Source organism: Equus asinus, chromosome 25, assembly GCF_041296235.1.
Source record: "Equus asinus isolate D_3611 breed Donkey chromosome 25, EquAss-T2T_v2, whole genome shotgun sequence".
NCBI lineage: Eukaryota > Metazoa > Chordata > Mammalia > Perissodactyla > Equidae > Equus > Equus asinus.
In genome coordinates, this window is record NC_091814.1 from 46,934,120 (window position 1) to 46,953,404 (window position 19,285).

The following is a 19,285-nucleotide window of genomic DNA, read 5'->3' on the forward strand; positions in this document are numbered from 1 at the left end:
GAAGAAAAATGTTTTTCAGCAATATCAACATGAATCAGACAAACCAACTTTAGGAAGAGCGATGCTGAGGCTCCCTAGCCTTGAATGTAAGTGTAAATGACTGAGAGAGAGCCCTTCCTGGGAAGCTTTCAGTGATGGAAGGGCAGCATGGTGCTCCAAGGATGCAGTGCCTAGAACACCTGAAAGAGGGAAGGCAGGGAGCCCCAGAGGCGGATGAAGGGGTATAGCGAGAGCTTACAGTTTCGAGGGCAGTTTGGTTCAGACATGTCACTCCACCTATCCCCAAGGTTGACATACGTCATCCAGATGTGACCAACAGATTGCCACCTCCCACATCACTCCAAGAACCCCACCCTTCTTTGGACAAGGGTATGCTAAGGTTTGGCTTTCCTCTTGTCCACTAACGGATGAGACTTCTCACATGGTCTAGTGATTTCAGGGCAGCCCTTGGATAAGAGAAGAAGCAGAGCAATTATTCTATTTGTCTAGAAACCATAGTTATTTATTTCAGTCAATGCCAGGTACTAGGTAGTATTATACAAATAATAACTCAGCATCACCACAATTCTATAAGGTTGGTACTGTTGTGATCCCCACTTTCTAGATGGAAAAATTGAGACACAGAGTGGTTAACTGATCTACCCACAGCTAGAAAGTAAGGAGCTGGGTTTGAACCCAGGCAGCCTGACTCCAGAGTCCATGATCTTAACTGTTCTGTTTCACTGCTTCCTTTTCATATTGGGAGCAGGCACAGATTATGCTCCAATATATGGTATAAAGGCTGAGTAATAAATCAGCCTTTTATACTAGTCACTAATACAGATTACTCCTAATAAAAACCAAACCTCAGAGTCAGCCCTAATGGCCTACTGGTTAAAGTTTGGCTCTCTCACATCTTCGGCAGCCTGGGTTCGGTTCTTGGTCGCTGAACACACACCCTGTCTGTCAGTAGCCATGCTGTGGTGGCAGCTCACATAGAAGAACTAGAATGACTTACAGCTAGGATATGCAACTATGTACTGGGGCTTTGGGGAGAAAAAAAAAAGAAGAAGATTGGAAACAGATGTTAGCTCAGGGAGAATCTTTCCCTGCCAAAAAAAAAAAAAAATCAATACTCAGACGTTATCCAGTTGAACTAAAATTGAAGACAATAGTGAATAACTTGAGGATAATGAAATGAAGTTAAATGAGTTGGAGAATGATTCGACCTTTGGCTCACTGAGCATTTGCTCATTAATTCATTTGCTGTTGTTGTTTTGTAATATTTACTCTTTTCACATGAATGTCTTCATCTTCTCTTTCTGCCTAAAGAATGAACTTTTTTTTTTTTTTGAGGAAGATTAGCCCTGAGCTAAGTACTGCCAATCCTCCTCTTTTTGCTGAGGAAGACTGGCCCTGAGCTAACATCCGTGCCCACCTTCCTCTACTTTTTTATACATGGGATGTCTACCACAGCATGGCTTTTGCCAAGCGGTGCCATGTCCACACCGAGGATCTGAACTGGGGAAACGCAGGCCACTGAGAAGCAGAATGTGCGAACTTAACCACTGTGCCACTGGGCCGGCCCCATTAATTCATTTGTTTATTCGTCCTTCCACGCATCCACCCAGCCATTTATTGTACAAGCACAGATAGGGCACCTGTGCTGTCCTAGGCACTCATCACACACGGCAGATGAAGGTGGTCTGATGTGAATTGACTTAGCAGTCCGGGTGGAGCAGAGCAGGCACAGGAAACCATGGCCCAGCGTGGCAAATGCTGTCAGCAGGGGCTCCTGGGGCGCGGGGCATTCACACAGCCTGCACCGGGGAGAACAGATGAGGGACAGGAGGAAAAAGGGGAGAGAAGAACGCTTCATGGAGGAAGGAAGATTGGATCTGGCCCCAACAAAACTTTCCAACCTCAGTATTCCTGGGAAGATCTTAGAATTACACAGTCTCCATCAGAGACAACAGAAAATTGAACACGCTTTTCAAGAAAGGCCCTGGAGCACAGGAGTTAAGAACACAGGTGTTGGATCAGTCAGGCCTGCCTTCAAATCTTACACTCTCTAGGCAGAATTTTCTCCATTATAAGATGGGGATAATCATAACGCCCCGTCGAGGGTTGTTCTGCAGGTCAAGTAAGATTCTGCGTGAGGGGCGCAGCACAGTGTGGACACAGCACACCTTCAATAAATGTTAGCTCTCACTTGTTGCCTTCCTCTCAGACTCGTAGTTTCTCTCACTCCCTCTCTTAGTCCTTAATCTTCTTAGTAGCTCTAACACCACCTTTAGAACCAAGGTTTGTAAGCCTCTTTTCTCTTTTACATAGAGAGTGAAAAAGAAGTATAATTTCTGCAAAACTGATTTACATTACAGTAAATTTATCGTTCTCCGTGGTTCTCGGTGACTAGGTAACCAGCAGAGGAGCTAATTCATTATTTTAGCAATTTAAACAGTACCTCAGGAGAAAGGCACCCTGTGGTCACAAAGCACTGGGTCTATACTAATGAGAAGATTAAAAGAAAGTTCAGAGCATACGGTCCCAGATAATCACAAATGTACCCAAGGATTATTAACAACCACAATTACCTGGAACTATATTATCTGCCTGGTCGGTTATTCTAAAGTCAACTTGTATGGAATAGACGAGCTTAGAGGAGTTAATAAGTTATTCTGAAGTGGCTGGCAGAGGCCCTTCAGAATAAATATCTGGAGAAATATGAGGGTACGCCAAAGGCTCCATCCTTCATCATAATTCTCACCCAGCGGTGAAAAGATGCACTGAGCTCTCCTCGGAGGACTGGCCCATCCACAGAGCCCCTGGCCCAGGTCCTCGTGTATCCTCTTCACTGGAACCACTTGCCCACCATGGGGACGAGATATGTGTTCTAGATAAGCCTTTTGAGAAATCAAAATGTTCTTCCGAAGAAGCAGTGTCCATTTCCAGGAATCGATTCCTCCAGGAAACAAAGCTCCGGGCTTTTATGACCGTGGTAGTCGTTGTCCCTTCCCAACCTCCCCCTTGAAAACCTTTTGTGCCTATTCTGTAGCTCTGTAGGATTGTGCCCTGTGTGGTGCCGAGCTGCAGGTCTCAGAGATCTTCTCGTTCCTTGGTTTCTCTTGCAGATTCCCGCAACTCCATGCTGTGTGCTGCAGGCTGGTCTTGAACCTGGAGCTCTGGCTGAGAGAATGGGGGCAGACGGGGAAACAGTAGTCCTGAAGAACATGCTCATTGGTGTCAACCTGATCCTTCTGGGCTCCATGCTCAAGCCGACAGAGTGTCAGCTGGAGGTCACCACGGAAAGGGTCCAGAGACAGGCAGTGGTGGAGGAAGGAGGTGGTGCCAACTACAACACATCGGGCAAAGAGCAGCCTGTGGTCTTCAACCACGTGTACAACATTAACGTGCCCCTGGACAGCCTCTGCTCCTCGGGGCTGGAGGCCTCGGCCGAGCAGGAGGTGAGTGCCGAAGACGAGGCGCTGGCAGAGTACACGGGCCACACCTCAGACCACGAGAGCCAGGTCACCTTCACCCACAGGATCAACCTCCCCAAAAAGGCCTGCCCGTGTGCCAGCTCCGCCCAGGTGCTGCAGGAGCTGCTGAGCCGGATTGAGATGCTGGAGAGGGAGGTGTCGCTGCTGCGGGACCAGTGCGACAGCAACTGTTGCCAAGGAAGCGCTGCCACAGGTAGAGTCTTCTGGAGGGAGGGGGAGGAGAGGGCTGAGCAGAGAGGGAGAGGGAAGAGAGAGAGCAAGGGAGCAGCCACCCCCTGCGAAACCTGGGGAGAAAGAGTGCCCTCGTCCGTAGCTCCGTTACTATGTCTCTAAGATCTAAACGCGGTCCTTCCCAGGGGATCCGGGCAGGGACTCTCCACTGCTTAGCCAGTTTGAAATACATTAACCTGATTTTGGGGGGATGTGTCAGGTAATGGTACATCGCTTCAGCACGGCAACTTCTGTGGTGAGCAGGGAATTTGATGTCTGTCTTCATTCGTCTTCGGTTTTCACAGGCTGTCGAAATGATATCTACCCGTGTTAACCTGAGGGACTAGAGAATGCAGGCGCTCGATTCCCTCAATCACGGCCTCTCTCCCATTGAGTAAATGATAGTCATGAAGGTCTCGGAGGACCTGTCCCCGTCTTCTCCGGCAAGATGGAAGCTTTAGCCCCTGCCCCCTCCACCAGTGCACATCTGCTCACACGCACATGCACACACGTCCTCACACACATTCACAGGGCTTATTCCATCCCCCAAAAGGCTGAATGACCAGGAGATGCACTTCTAGCCTCACCCACCCCCTGACTAGTAACACTTAGGAATTACTGTTTTTGCCCCTCTGAGAGAAGTCTTCAGAGCCAGACTTCCTGAGTTCAAATCCTGGCTCTGCTATTTACTACTTTGTGACTTAAGTAAGTTGCATAACCCGTGCCTTCCTTTCCCCATCGACAAATAGTGATAGACCAGAAGGGCAAGGAATTGTTAAATATGAAAGCATCTGTTTGGATGGAAGTGTGGCTTCCGGTAAGCACCATATAAGCAGTAGCTATTACTAGCTGACCCCCAGTGAGCAGAAATTGTGTTCGTCCCCTTATGGGCCCCACTTCCCTCACCCAAAGCTACCTTAGAGCCGCGCCATTCATTCTTTAATAAGAAGAGGAATTTGTCCTACTCTCCTGGGTTTAAGCTTTCACCTCTGTAGGGTCCAATATCTCAGGGCTTTCACAGAGATGAAAGCAGGAGGTGGCAGGATGACATTTTAACAGGGCCTGGATGGCACACACGTCCAGAAGGATGTCAGACACATTCATCCTGAGACACAACAAGATTAGGGGCAGTGTTTGAGTCGTGAAATATTTCATGGGTTTTCTCACCTCTTTCTCCTCCTCACCACCAAAACTATAAATAAATAATCTGAAGGAGAGAAGAGAAAGGCCAGTTGTTCAGTCCTCTGTTCCTCAGTGAGAGCAGTCAGGTCAGTTTACCTTTACAATGGAGCGAGGCAATGCGGGGAAGTCACAGGTGTCCTTGGACATGGACTCTTTGCTGCCCAGGACGCTGGGTGGCTCTTGTGAGTAGGCTTTTTACCAGCCTCCAGCCAGGCTCTCTGGCAGACGTGGAAAAGTCTACCAGCAAGAGCTATGTTAAGCTGTGTCAGCGTAGTATCCTTTCCGGCCCTGGGGGTTGCGTGAAATGACAGAATTTAACAAAGATCTAACTTACTTGATTTCATATCCCCAGGGCCAAGTGCAGAGAAGGATGCCAAGCAGGTGCTGGGTTTGTGTTTGTTTAATAAATTTGTTTGATTCATGCTAGACAGATAAATTAGCCACTGTGGTAATAGCCTGGGAACAGCTAGGACAGAGATATGCATAGAATCCTAAAAAGATCCCAGCAAACAGCAACTAAGTGAGACTGAGGTTCTGGGAAGCCTTTGACGTGAGCCTGGCACTTGGCTGTGATGAACGAGCAGAGTGAGATAGACAGCAGGACGGAGAGGGCCTAGCGTGGGTCTGCAGAGCATATGACCTTGCCCTGCGGAGCAGGCTCAGCATTGAATCTACTGACTGAAGGATCCCCGTCAGTCCCCACAGCACCTGGGTGTCTTTGTCAGGGACTGTCCTCAGGCCTTCAACCTCCTTGGCCTGCCCAAAGAGAGAACGAGAGAGCCAGAACATTTACACCCCCCAGGGACAGCGCTTAACCCATGGTGAGGTGTGACCCGCACTGTGATCAGAGCACTCTGCAGGACTGAACCCAAGTTACCCTCACTGGGACTTTGCCTGGCAACGCACCCTGGCTTGGGCTCCTTCCCTCCCCAACCTTCCCCTCTCCCCAATCAGTTTTTCCTGGGAGCATTTTCTAATAAGTCCCTTTCACCTGAATCCTCATCTCAGGTCCACTGGTAGGGAACTCAAGCTACGACACTGAAGGTGAGCTCCTGAAGGACACGTGCCCAGCTGTCACTCATCCTTGCCCCAGCATTATGCTAGGCACAGACAACCCATATTAGGTGAAAATATTTATGAAATTGATTACCTACCAAAGTAGGTTGAACCTAACTCTCATCAACACAAACCTGATCAGAGAGTGAGGAGAGGTCCGTGCCCACCCTTCCCCATGCACCATTTACAAGAGGTGCCATGCTGCCCTCTGACCTTCTCCTTGAATGTTCCAGGACAACTGGACTATATCCCTCACTGCAGTGGCCACGGCAACTTTAGCCTCGAGTCCTGTGGCTGCATCTGCCATGAAGGCTGGTTTGGCAAGAACTGCTCAGAGCCCTACTGCCCCCTGGGTTGCTCCAGTCGGGGCGTGTGTGTGGATGGCCAGTGCATCTGTGACAGCGAATACAGTGGGGATGACTGCTCCGAACTCCGGTGCCCGGCAGACTGCAGCTCCCGGGGGCTCTGTGTGGACGGGGAGTGTGTCTGTGAAGAGGCCTACACAGGCGAGGACTGCAGCGAGCTGAGGTGCCCTGGGGACTGTTCGGGGAAGGGGAGATGTGTCAATGGTACCTGCTTATGCCAGGAGGGCTACGTCGGTGAGGACTGCGGCCAGCGGAGATGTCCAAATGCCTGCAGTGGGCGAGGAGACTGCCAGGAGGGACTGTGCGTCTGTGAAGAGGGCTACCAGGGCCCTGACTGCTCGGCAGGTAGGAAGGGGAGCTCCGTGGGGCGCTTGGCAAGGGTGGTCCAGCAAACTGACTGGAGGTGGGAAGAGAGATGGGAGGAAGGTGAATTTTAGGCAAACTAATTCCCATGTGAGTTGTTCTCATTTGCTTTCCAAGAGCGCAGATTTCTTGAGTCAATCACAACTGTCGAGGCAGAGTTAAGGGGGAAAAGGGCAGGAACCAGAAAAAGTCAAGTTCAGGCTGAAAGTTGGATTTTACCCCTGAGACTAGAAGAAAAGCAGTGGTGACAGCATTCCACCGTCCCACAGGTGGGGGAGGGCAGAGAGTCAGGCCTTGGGACCACCCTAGGCAGTGCCACTCTCCCACTCAGAGGGCTTCCAAGAGCTCCACCTGCTACGAAATATCTGCCTTGCCTGTTGTCATATTCCAGGGACACATCCTTTTACAATGAATGAGATAACCAGACGAACCAGGCACTCTGGTTATTCTGGAGCTTACAGATTGCAAGGTGTCATTAATTTATTAGATGATCTAGTGTCCACGTGGAAAAAAGCATTTATAGGCAAGGAATTAAATTTAAACAGAAATAAAGTACTAACGGCATCAAGCACCAACTCCCATTCTAACAACTACGACAGAATATTAAAAGGCTAGGGCTCCCTTTGTTCCAGATGACATATAGCAAATTGGAACCAACCCCATATGTAGTCTATACCATGGAAACCGATACAAAGGTGATGTCTTAAAATGAAGATCTAAATCCAGCAGCAGGGAAAAACACCAATATCTCATTGGAGGTTTTTTTTTTTTTGCCTAAAATCAGATTATTTTCATCATCTCACTATAACTGCTCATCCTCTTCTAACTAAATCAAGTGACTCTTGCTGATACATTTGTTTGTGTTTTAAATGGTACAGATTAAGCAATTGATGTTTTCCGTTTACAGTTCAGTGTGTAACAGTGGGCTCAGAGTGCCCACTGAGAAGCTTTAAAATTAAAAATAACAGCAAATAAACATTTTTAAACCATCTGATGGATTGATTCTAAGAATTTTCTGATCAGCCTTCTGACATCAGTTTACAGGGGAGATCCTGGGAAGCCAGCGTCATCAGCCTTTTGTTCTTCAGCATCAGCAATGATTCTCACTTTATAGCAGACCAGCTAGACAAGGTTCCTGCATCTGTGACTTCAACTTAAATTCTTTTAAGAGATCAATGGCTATAATGAAAAGAAAAACAACATATTTTCATATTCCTCATTTTTTTCCATATTCAGTTATTTCATTTGGCCTCCTATTTTTGTGTACTGAATTGAAATATCTTTCTAAAAATGTAAATAGTCGTTATACTAAGCAGAAGTGAAGCCTTGTTTCTGAATCCAAAGTCACTAGGCAGTTGCTGGGGAGGCTGAAGCATGGTCCTGGTTCCCACCGACAGGACGAGGCTACCTGAAGGCCCGTGAGAGGATGCTAAGGGTCAGTTGGACCATTGCTGCATGTGGCTATTCCACAGTCCACACGCTTCTTAATAGAATTGATCTTTGTTGGGCTGGACATACCTGTCCTGTTCTTGACCTTGCTTTTCTACAGGGATGGGTTCACTTACAAACAGAGTCTTGATCTGATCCAGGGTCCAAACTGAACTGGAGACAAACTCTCCTGGTCACTCAGGGAAGACTCAGCAGCTGCTAGCATAACTACAACTGGTGGAGTCCAAACCGTGAGCACATATTATTTCCAACACATTATGTCCACGCTGTTTGAGAAAGACTTCTAGAGGCCCAGATAAATTCCTTTACAGGTTCCCAAAGCATGTGAGGAAGGACAGTTGCATAATCTCCATCTGTTTCTATAGCAACCCTGGAGCCACTACTCACTGCAGGAGGTGCTGCTCTGAGCGCCAGCCTTTCAAACCAAGTGCCAGGGGTCTCTTCCAGAGAAGTATCTAGGTCATTATCTAAAGTGCTACTTTGCTTGCTCTTTGTGGGAAAGCCGTAGGAGAGGGGACTATTACCCACCGTTTGACATTTCTGGCCAGGTGCACACACTACAGCACTATTGCTCCCCTTGCCAACAGGAGTGAGGAGAGGAGAAGGAAGAGTAAGGAAGGGGAAAATATGGAGAGCCACAAAATATACTTCCCCGGAGGTCATTCTTTTCTCTTGGCAAGGGCATGGAAAAGAGCTGCCCATTGTTTGGATTTCATTCTGAGGTCCCCTAGGATCCTAGAGCTTGAATGCAATTGAATAATGTCACAAGGCCACTATATTTGACTCCTAGCCTTGATCTTTGTGCAGAGTATGCCATGAGACAAAAATCTCAACCTTTCTGCCTCTGTTCTCTGGCTGTGTAAATATAATAGAACAAAAAATTCATGAATATGAACACTTAAAACAGGCCTTAGAAACAAGCTACTCTGGGCTTCTCATTTTACAAATTTAAAAAGCAGCAGTCGAGAGAGACAGAGAGATTTTTTCCAGAGCCAGACCGCTAATTAATGGCAGAGCAAGAATAAGAACCTGATCTCCTACCAACTTCTAGCACTCTTTAATCCTCTCTGCGATGCTAAGTAGAGTGGAATGGAAAAATAAAAATTTTAAAATCCACATACACAAAGAAATAGTCTTTTGATATGAAAGCTGAGCCCTGTCAAATGATAAAAAAAATTAGGTGTTGGAGGTGGAGTAGAGAAGCATGTTAAACCATTTGTCCACATGTGCCCCCAGTGAAGGCGCTTGGCGGGGGAGCCTGCCAGTGAGCTGGCCCAAACTCCCTATGAGTCAGCAGGATAAAAGAACCACCAGAGCAGGGCTGGAAACAATCCAGAAAGCTGTTCCCCGGACTGGGACCTGCGGAGATTCATCCACGTCAGCCTCTGCCTCTGCCAGCACTGCCCCCAGCACGACCTTTGGCACCTGAAATCACTCGCTCCTTGGAGCAAGACACTTCATGGAACTCATTCTGACTGCTCTCATGGCATGTGTACAAAACTGATGCAAGATCTCAAAAGTAAACAGCACGGCATCTTTGCAGCTAAGCAACTCCAATTCTTCAAGCCACTTTTTAACCGCCTGCTTTTCCCCAAGGTTCAAAATTGGAAGCCCAAAGGAAGTAAGACTAAGAATACTTGGCACCCGTCCAAAATTCATTGACTCAAGGCATATGGCTCTTTTATAGTTTGCTTTATAGTTCAATATCATTTCATTTTATAAGAATTACTGACACCCAATGTGCACAGGTGCTGCTAAGTCACAGGGAGAGGGGTGATGGTCTCTTCCATTGAGCCACAATCACTTCCAAAAGTACTTTCACCATGAACAAAACCATTGCTGTTTTCTCATCAGAAGGGAAAGCAGTATTTACGAGCAGGCTAAGGTCTCAAGCTAAAGCACCAAGATAAAGAGTTCTTCTGCACGTCTTTCTTACTTTAAAATCCCAAAATGCTCTTCTTGGATCATCCTCCGTTGTCATTATTAGCTTCATTTTCTGGAAGAAGGAACTGAAAAGGAATGCACTGGCTAGTCCCAGCTGCCCTAGTTGTTGGTGACTTCAAATTTGGAATGGCCATTTCTGTCACTATGACAGAAGTCCCACAGAGGAAACTTGGAATCAATGTATTGGATCACAAGAAGCAGGCCCTGGAAAACCTTTTTTAAAAGAAGTCTCTTACCTCTAGGATAAGCACCAGTCTGGGATTCACATCCTACAAGATAGCCTGAATTATTCTCTAATGTCAGTTACTTTTGAGAGCTGTGTATAAATGAAAGAAGGCATCCGGCGCAATACGTAACGTGTCCTACAAATTGTCGGGGACAGAACACAAAGTGTAGAAGATCTGGGTTTGAGCATCGGTTCTACTATGGCCCAACTCTCTGACTTTTACTAAGTCCCTTTACCTGGGACTCAGTTTCCCCATTCATAAAGCTGGGATATTTATATCTACCCGGTCTACTTCATAAAGCTGCTACTAAAGAATTGTTAAAATTCTAGTTAAATGGTGTGTCTGAACATGTGTTACAGACTGTGAAATGCTGTGTAAATGTAAAGCGATCTTCTTTACTGCCTAAGAGGTTCTAGAGTCCTTCTGCCTGAGTTCAAATCCTGTCTTCTGTGCGTGCTGACTGTGTGAACCAATTTCGTCTTTGCATAGGGGTAATAATATTGCCTGTCCGTAGTGTTAGTGAGAGGATGAAATGAGATCGTCCATGTAAGAGTGTTTAGCATTGTGCCTGGTGCATAATAAATACTCAATATAGTCACGCAAAATATTGATAAGTTCTATATATCAACTCTTCTTCCCTCGGCCTAGGAGTCATTCTGCGTGCATTAGACAGGCTGTCCCAGAGATCTTAGAGCACTTCAGAGCTTTAATAATGCCAGAATTAGAAATGGTATAAGCTTATAAATTATCATTTGAAAGTTTATTTAAATTTCATTTACATTTATTTAGTTTTATAAATTTAAACAAATAAATTTTTAATTTTTTGTTTTGGTTAACACTTGCCATCTTCAATCAGAGGAAGCTCTGCTATCTAGATTGTTGTATACAATGAATAATTTTGCACAAAAGCAACCAAAACAAATGCCCAGCACTGCAAATATTTGTTCCTAATTTCCATCCAGTGAGTCTGGGATCAGTTAAAAGGCTCCTCATTTCTGCCTCTGCTGAGGATTTGAGGGTGCACGCATGAGCACAGCCAACTGGGCAGGTGCTCTCCACTCACACGGTCCTGTGAGTAGCAGCTGGCTCAGTCCTGTGCTCTTGTAAAAGTGAACGGGTGAGAATACTCAGAGGAGAAATTCAAAACCAATGATGACTCTTAAAATTACCAAAGCCTCCTCTACATATAAATTTATGTTAATTATGACTATTTAAATATTGGTCTGATCTTTGATTTAATCTATGGACAGGTCCAATTACAGGCACACTGGAGTTAGCCTCCTAATTGGTCTTAAAGGTTCAATAACTTAATACCCAGGCTACTGGTAAATCTTCACTTCCCAAGGGAAGCATACATGAAAGGCTATTTCAATGAGGTTTAATCTTTGGTGATTCTGAGCAACATTTGAGAAGTAGGACAAGACAGCAAACCAAAGCCCTCAGAAATTCTTCTTTATCATCATCCTCAGGGTTAAGGCTAATAAAAATTGGTTTAATACTAGTTACATTTCTTTCAAAACTTAAATGATCTCCTTTTAAAAGGGAAAATGACATAATAAAAGTTATTGAAGGTCTTCATCAGTCCATGATATCCAGGACTTACTGTTGTGGCTTCCTATATTTTGCAAAATAACCAGGAAATAAGCCTTTATTCCTGCTTGCCAAATCAAATATTGGCTCCCAGAGTAACCTGGTGACAATAACTTATTAAACTACCAAAAATTTTGGCCAGTAGTGTGCTGTTAAATATCTAACAACTGGCTCTCTGAGGAAAAAAATAAAAAGCCTTAATTTGTAGCATTTGCCAATTTCTATGGTGTAAATACTCCCTCCGTGGCCAATTTCAACTACCCATACAACACCACTAACTGTGGAGTTGGGAATAGCTGTGCAGTGGAACGCGATTATGTAACGTTTCCACCAGAGAGATACAACACATGTACATTACCTTAAGGACATAGATAATAGTAAATTGTAGTGAAATAATTTGAAAGTGCTGAATTTTGAGTATTTATTACCTTTGCTTTTAATCTAATTCACTTAATGATAAGTTTATAAAAATTTAATCTGTAATAATGGCTATGTTTAACAACTGTTTGGCAAAACTTCTGAAAATTCGACAGTCAACTTTCATGAGCCACTAGGGGACAACTCCAGCATGCCACTAACTCATGGCCCTGTGGAGAAGGAAATAATAAGCACAGAAAAGACAAGAACCTGCCCACAAAGGGAGTTACAAACCACTCCAAGCCACTGAGCAGAGCAGAACATACACACAGGGCATGTGGGGTGAGATGTGAGGAAGAAAGTTGAGTCCAGGATGGGGAAGGCAGTCCTCTGAGTTCATGCTATCTGTGTATTGCCTCCCGGTAGTTGCCCCTCCAGAGGACTTGCGAGTGGCTGGTATCAGCGACAGGTCCATTGAGCTGGAATGGGACGGGCCGATGGCAGTGACGGAATATGTGATCTCTTACCAGCCGACGGCCCTGGGGGGCCTCCAGCTCCAGCAGCGGGTGCCTGGAGATTGGAGTGGTGTCACCATCACGGAGCTGGAGCCAGGTCTCACCTACAACATCAGCGTCTACGCTGTCATTAGCAACATCCTCAGCCTTCCCATCACTGCCAAGGTGGCCACCCGTACGTACCATTTCCCCATCCTGCTTCATTCTCCTTTTCTCCTACATGAGATCATGTGCATTCACGATGGTAGTGTCTTTTCTTAATTCTTCAGGGATGCCTGTAGTAATCATTGCTCTTGAGGGATAGGGTTCCAAGGTGACCCGCTTAGGAAAAAGGCATTTCTGATTTAGAGGGCTTCCAAATTCAGGCAGCTCCTACCAATAATGGAACCAGAAGGACAAAAAATACTGTAATTATTGAGTTCTGACTTATTATAAGCTAGAGTCTAACGAGAAGTCAAGGAAAGTGTGAGACTTAGAGACTTTGAATCTAGTTAGAGGTTCAAGACGCAGAGATGTGATACAGGATGTTTAATAAACAAGTGCTAACTGTTTTGTTACAGAGGGTAAGTGTATAGCAGAGTGAGAAAAAAAAATCTTATTTAAAACCACAACTGACAAGACCCACCTCTCCTCAAAGAGAGGTGGCTTAATTTCTTTATGGTCTTTTGTTTAGCAAAGTATCTTTATAGTTCATTTTCATTGTAAAAGTTGAGTTTCTAGAGCATAGTTTAGAAAGATTCAATGGGGAGAAAGAGAGAGACTGAGATACAGATAAGGAGCAAGTTAAACTGCTCTCCATAAGAAATGCCAGTTGTTCTTTTTCACTTGTAACAGGAAAAACCTCCTATAGCTATGTATTTATATTTTGTATGTTTATTTAAGCATAGAAGATTTTTGAAAGATTCCATACTACCTGTTAACATTGACTACATCAAGGAGTAGAATAAGAAAGAGATAAGGAAGGCAGTGCTTTTTGGGTTTTTTTATACACCTCTGAATTCTTAAATCGTCTTTTCCAACACCACTTCTCCAACTCTCTGACACCAGCTTGGTGATCTATGATTCAGTTCAGTTCTGACACTATCTACCTGGAATTGACATCAGATCCACAGGTTAAGCCCTCGGTCTCACAGGACTGCCCCTACTTCAGGTGCCCATCACAAGTCCCAGGTTGTCACCAATACTTGTGACCAACCAGCTATAAATTCAAGGGGTTCTCACAAGTCCTTTTTACATTTGATAATTCATTAGAATGACTCACAGAACTCAGGAGAGTCGTTATATACTATTACCAGTTTATTATAAAGGATACAACTCAGGAAGAGCCCCATGGAAGATATGCACAGGGCAAAGTGTGGGAGAAGGGCATGGAGCTTCCATGCCCTCTCCGGGTGCACCACCCTTCCAGCACCTCCATGTGGCCAGCAACTGGGAAGCTCTCTGAACCCCATTGTCCAGGGTTTTTATGGAGGTCTCATTATGTAGGCATGATTGATTAAATCACTGGCCATTGGTGATTAACTCAATCTCCAGCCCCTCATCCCTCCCTGGAGGTTTGGAGGTGGGGCTGAAAGTTCCAAACCTCTAATCATACCTTGGTCTTTCTGGAGACCAGCTATCTAGGGGCCTCTAGCCACCGGTTACCACATAATCATACAAAAGACACTTTTATCACTGTAGAGATCCCAAGGGTTTTAGGAGCTGTGTACCAGGAGCCAGGGCAAAGACCAAATATTTATTGTTTATTATATCACACAGAGATTTCAGTAGTAACAGGAAACTCAAATAAGAGGTGACCATGAAACATTAGCCCCTGGGTTGGTAAAACAGGACTTATCATCAAATGCAGGATAAGAGTTCTGAGCCCATTTTATATAGGTTTCAAATGACAAGATGGTATTTGGGTAACAAATACCATGAAAGTTCAGAGAAGGGGGAGGAAGAGTTGACCTCGAAGTCTTCACGGAGTACCAAGGACTTGAACTGTGCTTTGAAGGACGCAAGGATAGGGGCAGTCAGAGGAGAAAGGATTTAAGAAGTCGTCTTGTCCCCTTGCTTTTCAGGTGACAAAGATCCTGTTATAATATTGGACTCCCCCTATGAATGCTGACCCTGTTAATATTCCTATAATTATCTCTGTTTATATTTGACCCTTTTCTAATTCCTCTCATGCCTGAGAACTAGTTTTAAATATCTGCAGTGATCGTGTAGAGAGGCCAGTCACCATCTGCTGCTTTCCCCACCTTGCTCCAGGATGAGTCACCACAGCGAGCGCCTGGCCTGACTCCCAAGCGTCTCCTCTCTGATCCACGTGCACAGGCAGTGATGAGGTTTCCATCTCCTGTGGCATTTATTATGCCAATTCGGGGCATCCCCTCAGGCAAGCTCCCAGGTGACAAGGACAAAATCGTGTAAACTCACCTGACATGCCTTCAAGTGGGTTTAGAATCAGCCCTGCCTTGCAGCCAAGAAGCATGAGGAAGCTTCCAAACAGGAAGGATGAGAATCTGTCCGTTTTCCAATGGGAACATCCCATGCGAGGCAAAGCTAAAATGGGAGCAGGCTCCCTGGAGAACTGGGAAAAGTCGTGCTGTCGTATTTCAGGGCTGGTAACTGGAACTCCATTAGGACGAGCATACTTCCACCTCGCTAAACCTGTGCCTGCGTGTGCGTACGTGCGTTGGGGCGGGGGGGCAGGGGAGGGGCGCGGTAGAAAAAGAGGGAGATTAAGAGAGGAACAAAAACAAGTGAGATAAAAGGTGAGCGAGGGAGAGAAGAGAGAAATCATGAGGGAACACCTGGAGAAAAGAAGGAGATAGTGAAGCGAGAGCAACAACCCCAGGCCCTGCTGTTGTCCTTGGCGTATACCTTTGCTTGGCTCATGTGCATGAAATGGAAATTTCACGTCATCCTACACTTGGTGATTTTAGTTAAACAAAATGCTCTCGCTGCACATCAGATGGTCAAGAAAAGCATTCTAGTCTTCATCTGAACTTGGCTCACCCCCTATCTTTAGCCAGCCCTCTCTGTGCCTCCCTTTTTCTGGGTGTGAAATGGGGACGTTAGTCATTATATCCCCTCTCAGGAATCCTTAGAGCCTCCACAGATAGTGTTCAAGTTCTCTAGAAAAGGCATTATATTAAATGCCAAGATTGACCACATTATTAAGGAAAGAAAAGAGTGACATTTGTATTTTAATAATAACATTGTATATTAGAAAGCACAAGAAAGTATTTATGAGATTATGTTTGTTAAGTTTACTCATGTCTTCACCAACGCTGAGCACCAGGGCCACAGTGGCATGGGCTGATCCTGTGCTTGGGACCCACTGTGTTTGTAATCAGATTGGGAAAGCCCACCACATGCCACCACACCCATGACGCCACGCGAGGAAGCACACCCAGACAAAGCCCCAGATGATGCTCTCTGTCCCTGCTGGGGGTAGCCGTGACATGGTCACCCACATTGCTGTGTTCCAGATCTCTCCACTCCTCAAGGGCTGCGATTCAAGACGATCACAGAGACTACCGTGGAGGTGCAGTGGGAGCCCTTCTCATTCTCCTTTGATGGGTGGGAGATCAGCTTCATTCCAAAGGTAACACCCACCTGTCAGACTGCTAAACAGCCTTGTTTAGAGCATCCATACCCTCAACTTGGAATCAGGAGCAGCAAGGAAGGCCCTACCCAATATCTCCCTCTGTGCCATTATGGACACAAAGGGGCATTTTGTGGGTGTCTGGACTGCAGAACGTTTCTTTCACAAAGCTGTGGTGAGCACTCACTAACAAGAGTGACCCTGAGCCTAGCACGCTGGCCTTGGATGACAGGAGGATGCAGGAGGCAGCCACCAGCCCTAGTCCTCTGCTCAGAAATCTCTAGGGTTTAGCAAGCTGTGATTTTAGCAGGTCTGAAAACCAGACCTTCAAAAAGTTGGGGCTTCTCTCTAGGACGCAAGAAACGCCAAACTGAATCAGTCACACTGTCAGCCCACAGCTCCATTCTGTGCAGACACATGCACCAAAAGTCAGCTTGCATGGCCTAGTCTCTAAATGTTAGAGGCGTGACACAAAAACACCTTTTATAACCTATCAATTGAGAAAAATTTCTTAATCAAATTATATTATTCGTCTTTGAGTTAAACAGTGTCCTAAGATTCATTTCTATTCTTTCAAGTAGTATTTTGTTTTATTGATCCTAAAACTAATTTTTCCAAGTTGCCAGAAGTGCCTGACCAGTTGTAGTTTTCCAGGATTTGTTGACCCTACTGATGTCTCCCTAACTATAGCACTCATGGGGGTATAATGTTGAATCTTACTCCTTCCTCCTGTCTTCATCTTTCAATATCAAAGAACATTTTTTCAGTCACTCATCAGACTTAATGACAGATGACACATTTTTGGCTAACAAGACTGTGACTTCACCACTCTTATACTTCAAAATTCTTAGAGGCATGGACTGTTGGAGCTACAAAAGACCTTCAAGTTCACAGAGTATGACCCTTCATTTTACGTCTAGTTTGTTTGGTTTATAGAGACTAAGACTCAGAGAACTTAAATGATATTGGACAGCTAGTTGGTGGCAGGCTTAAAACAAGAACCAGGGTCTCCACTTCCTATTCCAGGGCTCTGTCCACTAAACCAGGATGCCCCACTCTCTTAAGTGGATGTAGTCACGTCATGGCAAGCTAAATACACCTAAGCAGACATTCTAGACAAATGTTCTCTTATGTCTCTTATCTGCATTAAAATGGACAGGAAAGTATGGTGGGCAACTGAATTTATAATGGGGCAGAGAGGATCGTGTCACCCTGCTGCTCAGACAGAAAAAGACTATGACAGGTTTGCCGGTTTTACATCCAATATGTAAAATTCTAAGTAAGGGAGGGGCTGGCCGGGGCATGCCAAGGTCTAACACATGGAATAACTGTGTGATCTGTAGGTTGAGGCCACTGGGGGGCATCTGTCACATTGATTTATAAGAGTATGGGTATAAATTAAATATAGGATGCTCCAGGTGACATTAACAAAGACCAAAGAATAGGGAGAAGGGCAGTGCCATAAAAAAAGCCCTCTTGTCTCCTCCATTTCCAGGGACACACATAGAAAATGTATAATAATAGGCAGACAGGCAGATAGATAATAAATTCTGGACCCAACATCATCAAGTTGATCTTTTTCCTTTCCTTTTCCACCAATTTGTCTCTTTCCCCTCTCCTTTGTATTATTCTTTGCTCCATGCTTCCCTTTTTCTTTTTTGTACTTCCTAGTTGGTTGTGTTGCTGATTCCTAACTCATCTGGATGAAGGGTAAACAAGACATTGACAGATTTGCACCCAGTGTAACACCATGAGAAACACCAGACATAGCAAAATAAAAGCTTCGCTCTTTAAAAAACTGGGAATGTCTTAGTTTGAAATATGTTCTGTGTGTACATAGAGATGTTTATGCACATTCACACACAAGTATAGTCTTCTAAATAGCCAAGGGTATGCTCATCTTGATAAATGCCAAAAAAATTGATGGATGTTAACTGTAACCATCAAATATTTAATCTTTGGCAAGAGCCGATCTACATCACCTCATGACTAATTTTTATTGGCAAACTCAATAGACTCAGGCGAGGCCAAAGAAGTGTTCTTGAAAATTGCTTTCCCATTTGCCAAATCCTCATAGAGTGGTGGCGTTCTTATTAAGTCTGCTGGGAGTTGTTCCCAGCCCCCAGCACTCAGTCATCAGTATGGAGGGAATAGACGTAGTCCCCATTTTTAATTCACAGTGTTCCATACTTTTATCTTCCTCTCATCAGATTTCTCCCCCAGTGATTTTCTCTTTTGCTTTCTCTGCTTCTCCCTTCCTCCTGCTCTCCAGAACAATGAAGGAGGAGTGATTGCCCAGCTCCCCAGTGATGTTACATCCTTCAACCAGACGGGACTAAAGCCTGGGGAGGAATACATTGTCAACGTGGTGGCTCTGAAAGAGCAAGCCCGGAGCCTTCCTACCTCGGCCAGCGTCTCTACTGGTGAGTGCCTCCCATCCTTTTCCTGATGGCTACCCATTAGGTCACTCAAAAAAAAAAGTGCAGGCTTGCCCAAGAAGTAGAGAGACAAGGAAGTGTTAGGATTTCTCTCAGAACTGAGAACCATCTTGGTACCTGGAGGTGAAACTGCTCTACCAGATGCTTAGCTGAACTTCTTCGTTATTGCTTGTCCTTGCAAGCAAGAAATCTGGGAGAGTATTCTACAGGGAAAATTCTTTGTTAAGATTTCCAGTGTATTTCCTCTGATCATATTCATTAAGAGGCCTGATTGTCAGCTACTAGTATCTTGAGCTTTGAAAGCATCAAGAGTTGACCCACTCTTACCTTTTGTGAAATTTGGAGAAAGTCATCCAACGCTTCCCAAACCCTCAATTCATTTTATCACAGTGATGAACAATAATACCCTCTTCGTTGAGTTGACATGAGGATTAAATTAGATAAAGCACACAAGGTGACTAGCACTGTGTTGGTGAAAGTGAGGGCTCTATACCTTGTGCATACACATATACTCA

The 19,285-nt window shown here is 45.2% G+C and overlaps 1 protein-coding gene across 3 annotated transcripts in view; it reads left to right on the forward strand.

Moving 5' to 3' along the window:
* The window catches only part of TNR (tenascin R), a 406,518-nt gene that overhangs the window by 317,083 nt on the left and 70,150 nt on the right, over window positions 1–19,285 (forward strand). The window contains exons 3-7 of one of the 3 annotated variants that reach the window (XM_014845339.3): window positions 3,111–3,672; window positions 6,161–6,637; window positions 12,649–12,912; window positions 16,217–16,332; window positions 18,605–18,755. In XM_014845339.3, the coding sequence (XP_014700825.2) occupies window positions 3,174–3,672; window positions 6,161–6,637; window positions 12,649–12,912; window positions 16,217–16,332; window positions 18,605–18,755 (1,507 nt within the window). In that variant the 5' untranslated portion in view covers window positions 3,111–3,173. Of the gene's footprint in view, window positions 1–3,110; window positions 3,673–6,160; window positions 6,638–12,648; window positions 12,913–16,216; window positions 16,333–18,604; window positions 18,756–19,285 lie in introns of those variants that run through there. The other 2 variants (XM_070497987.1, XM_044758352.2) reach the window with 2 other exon arrangements.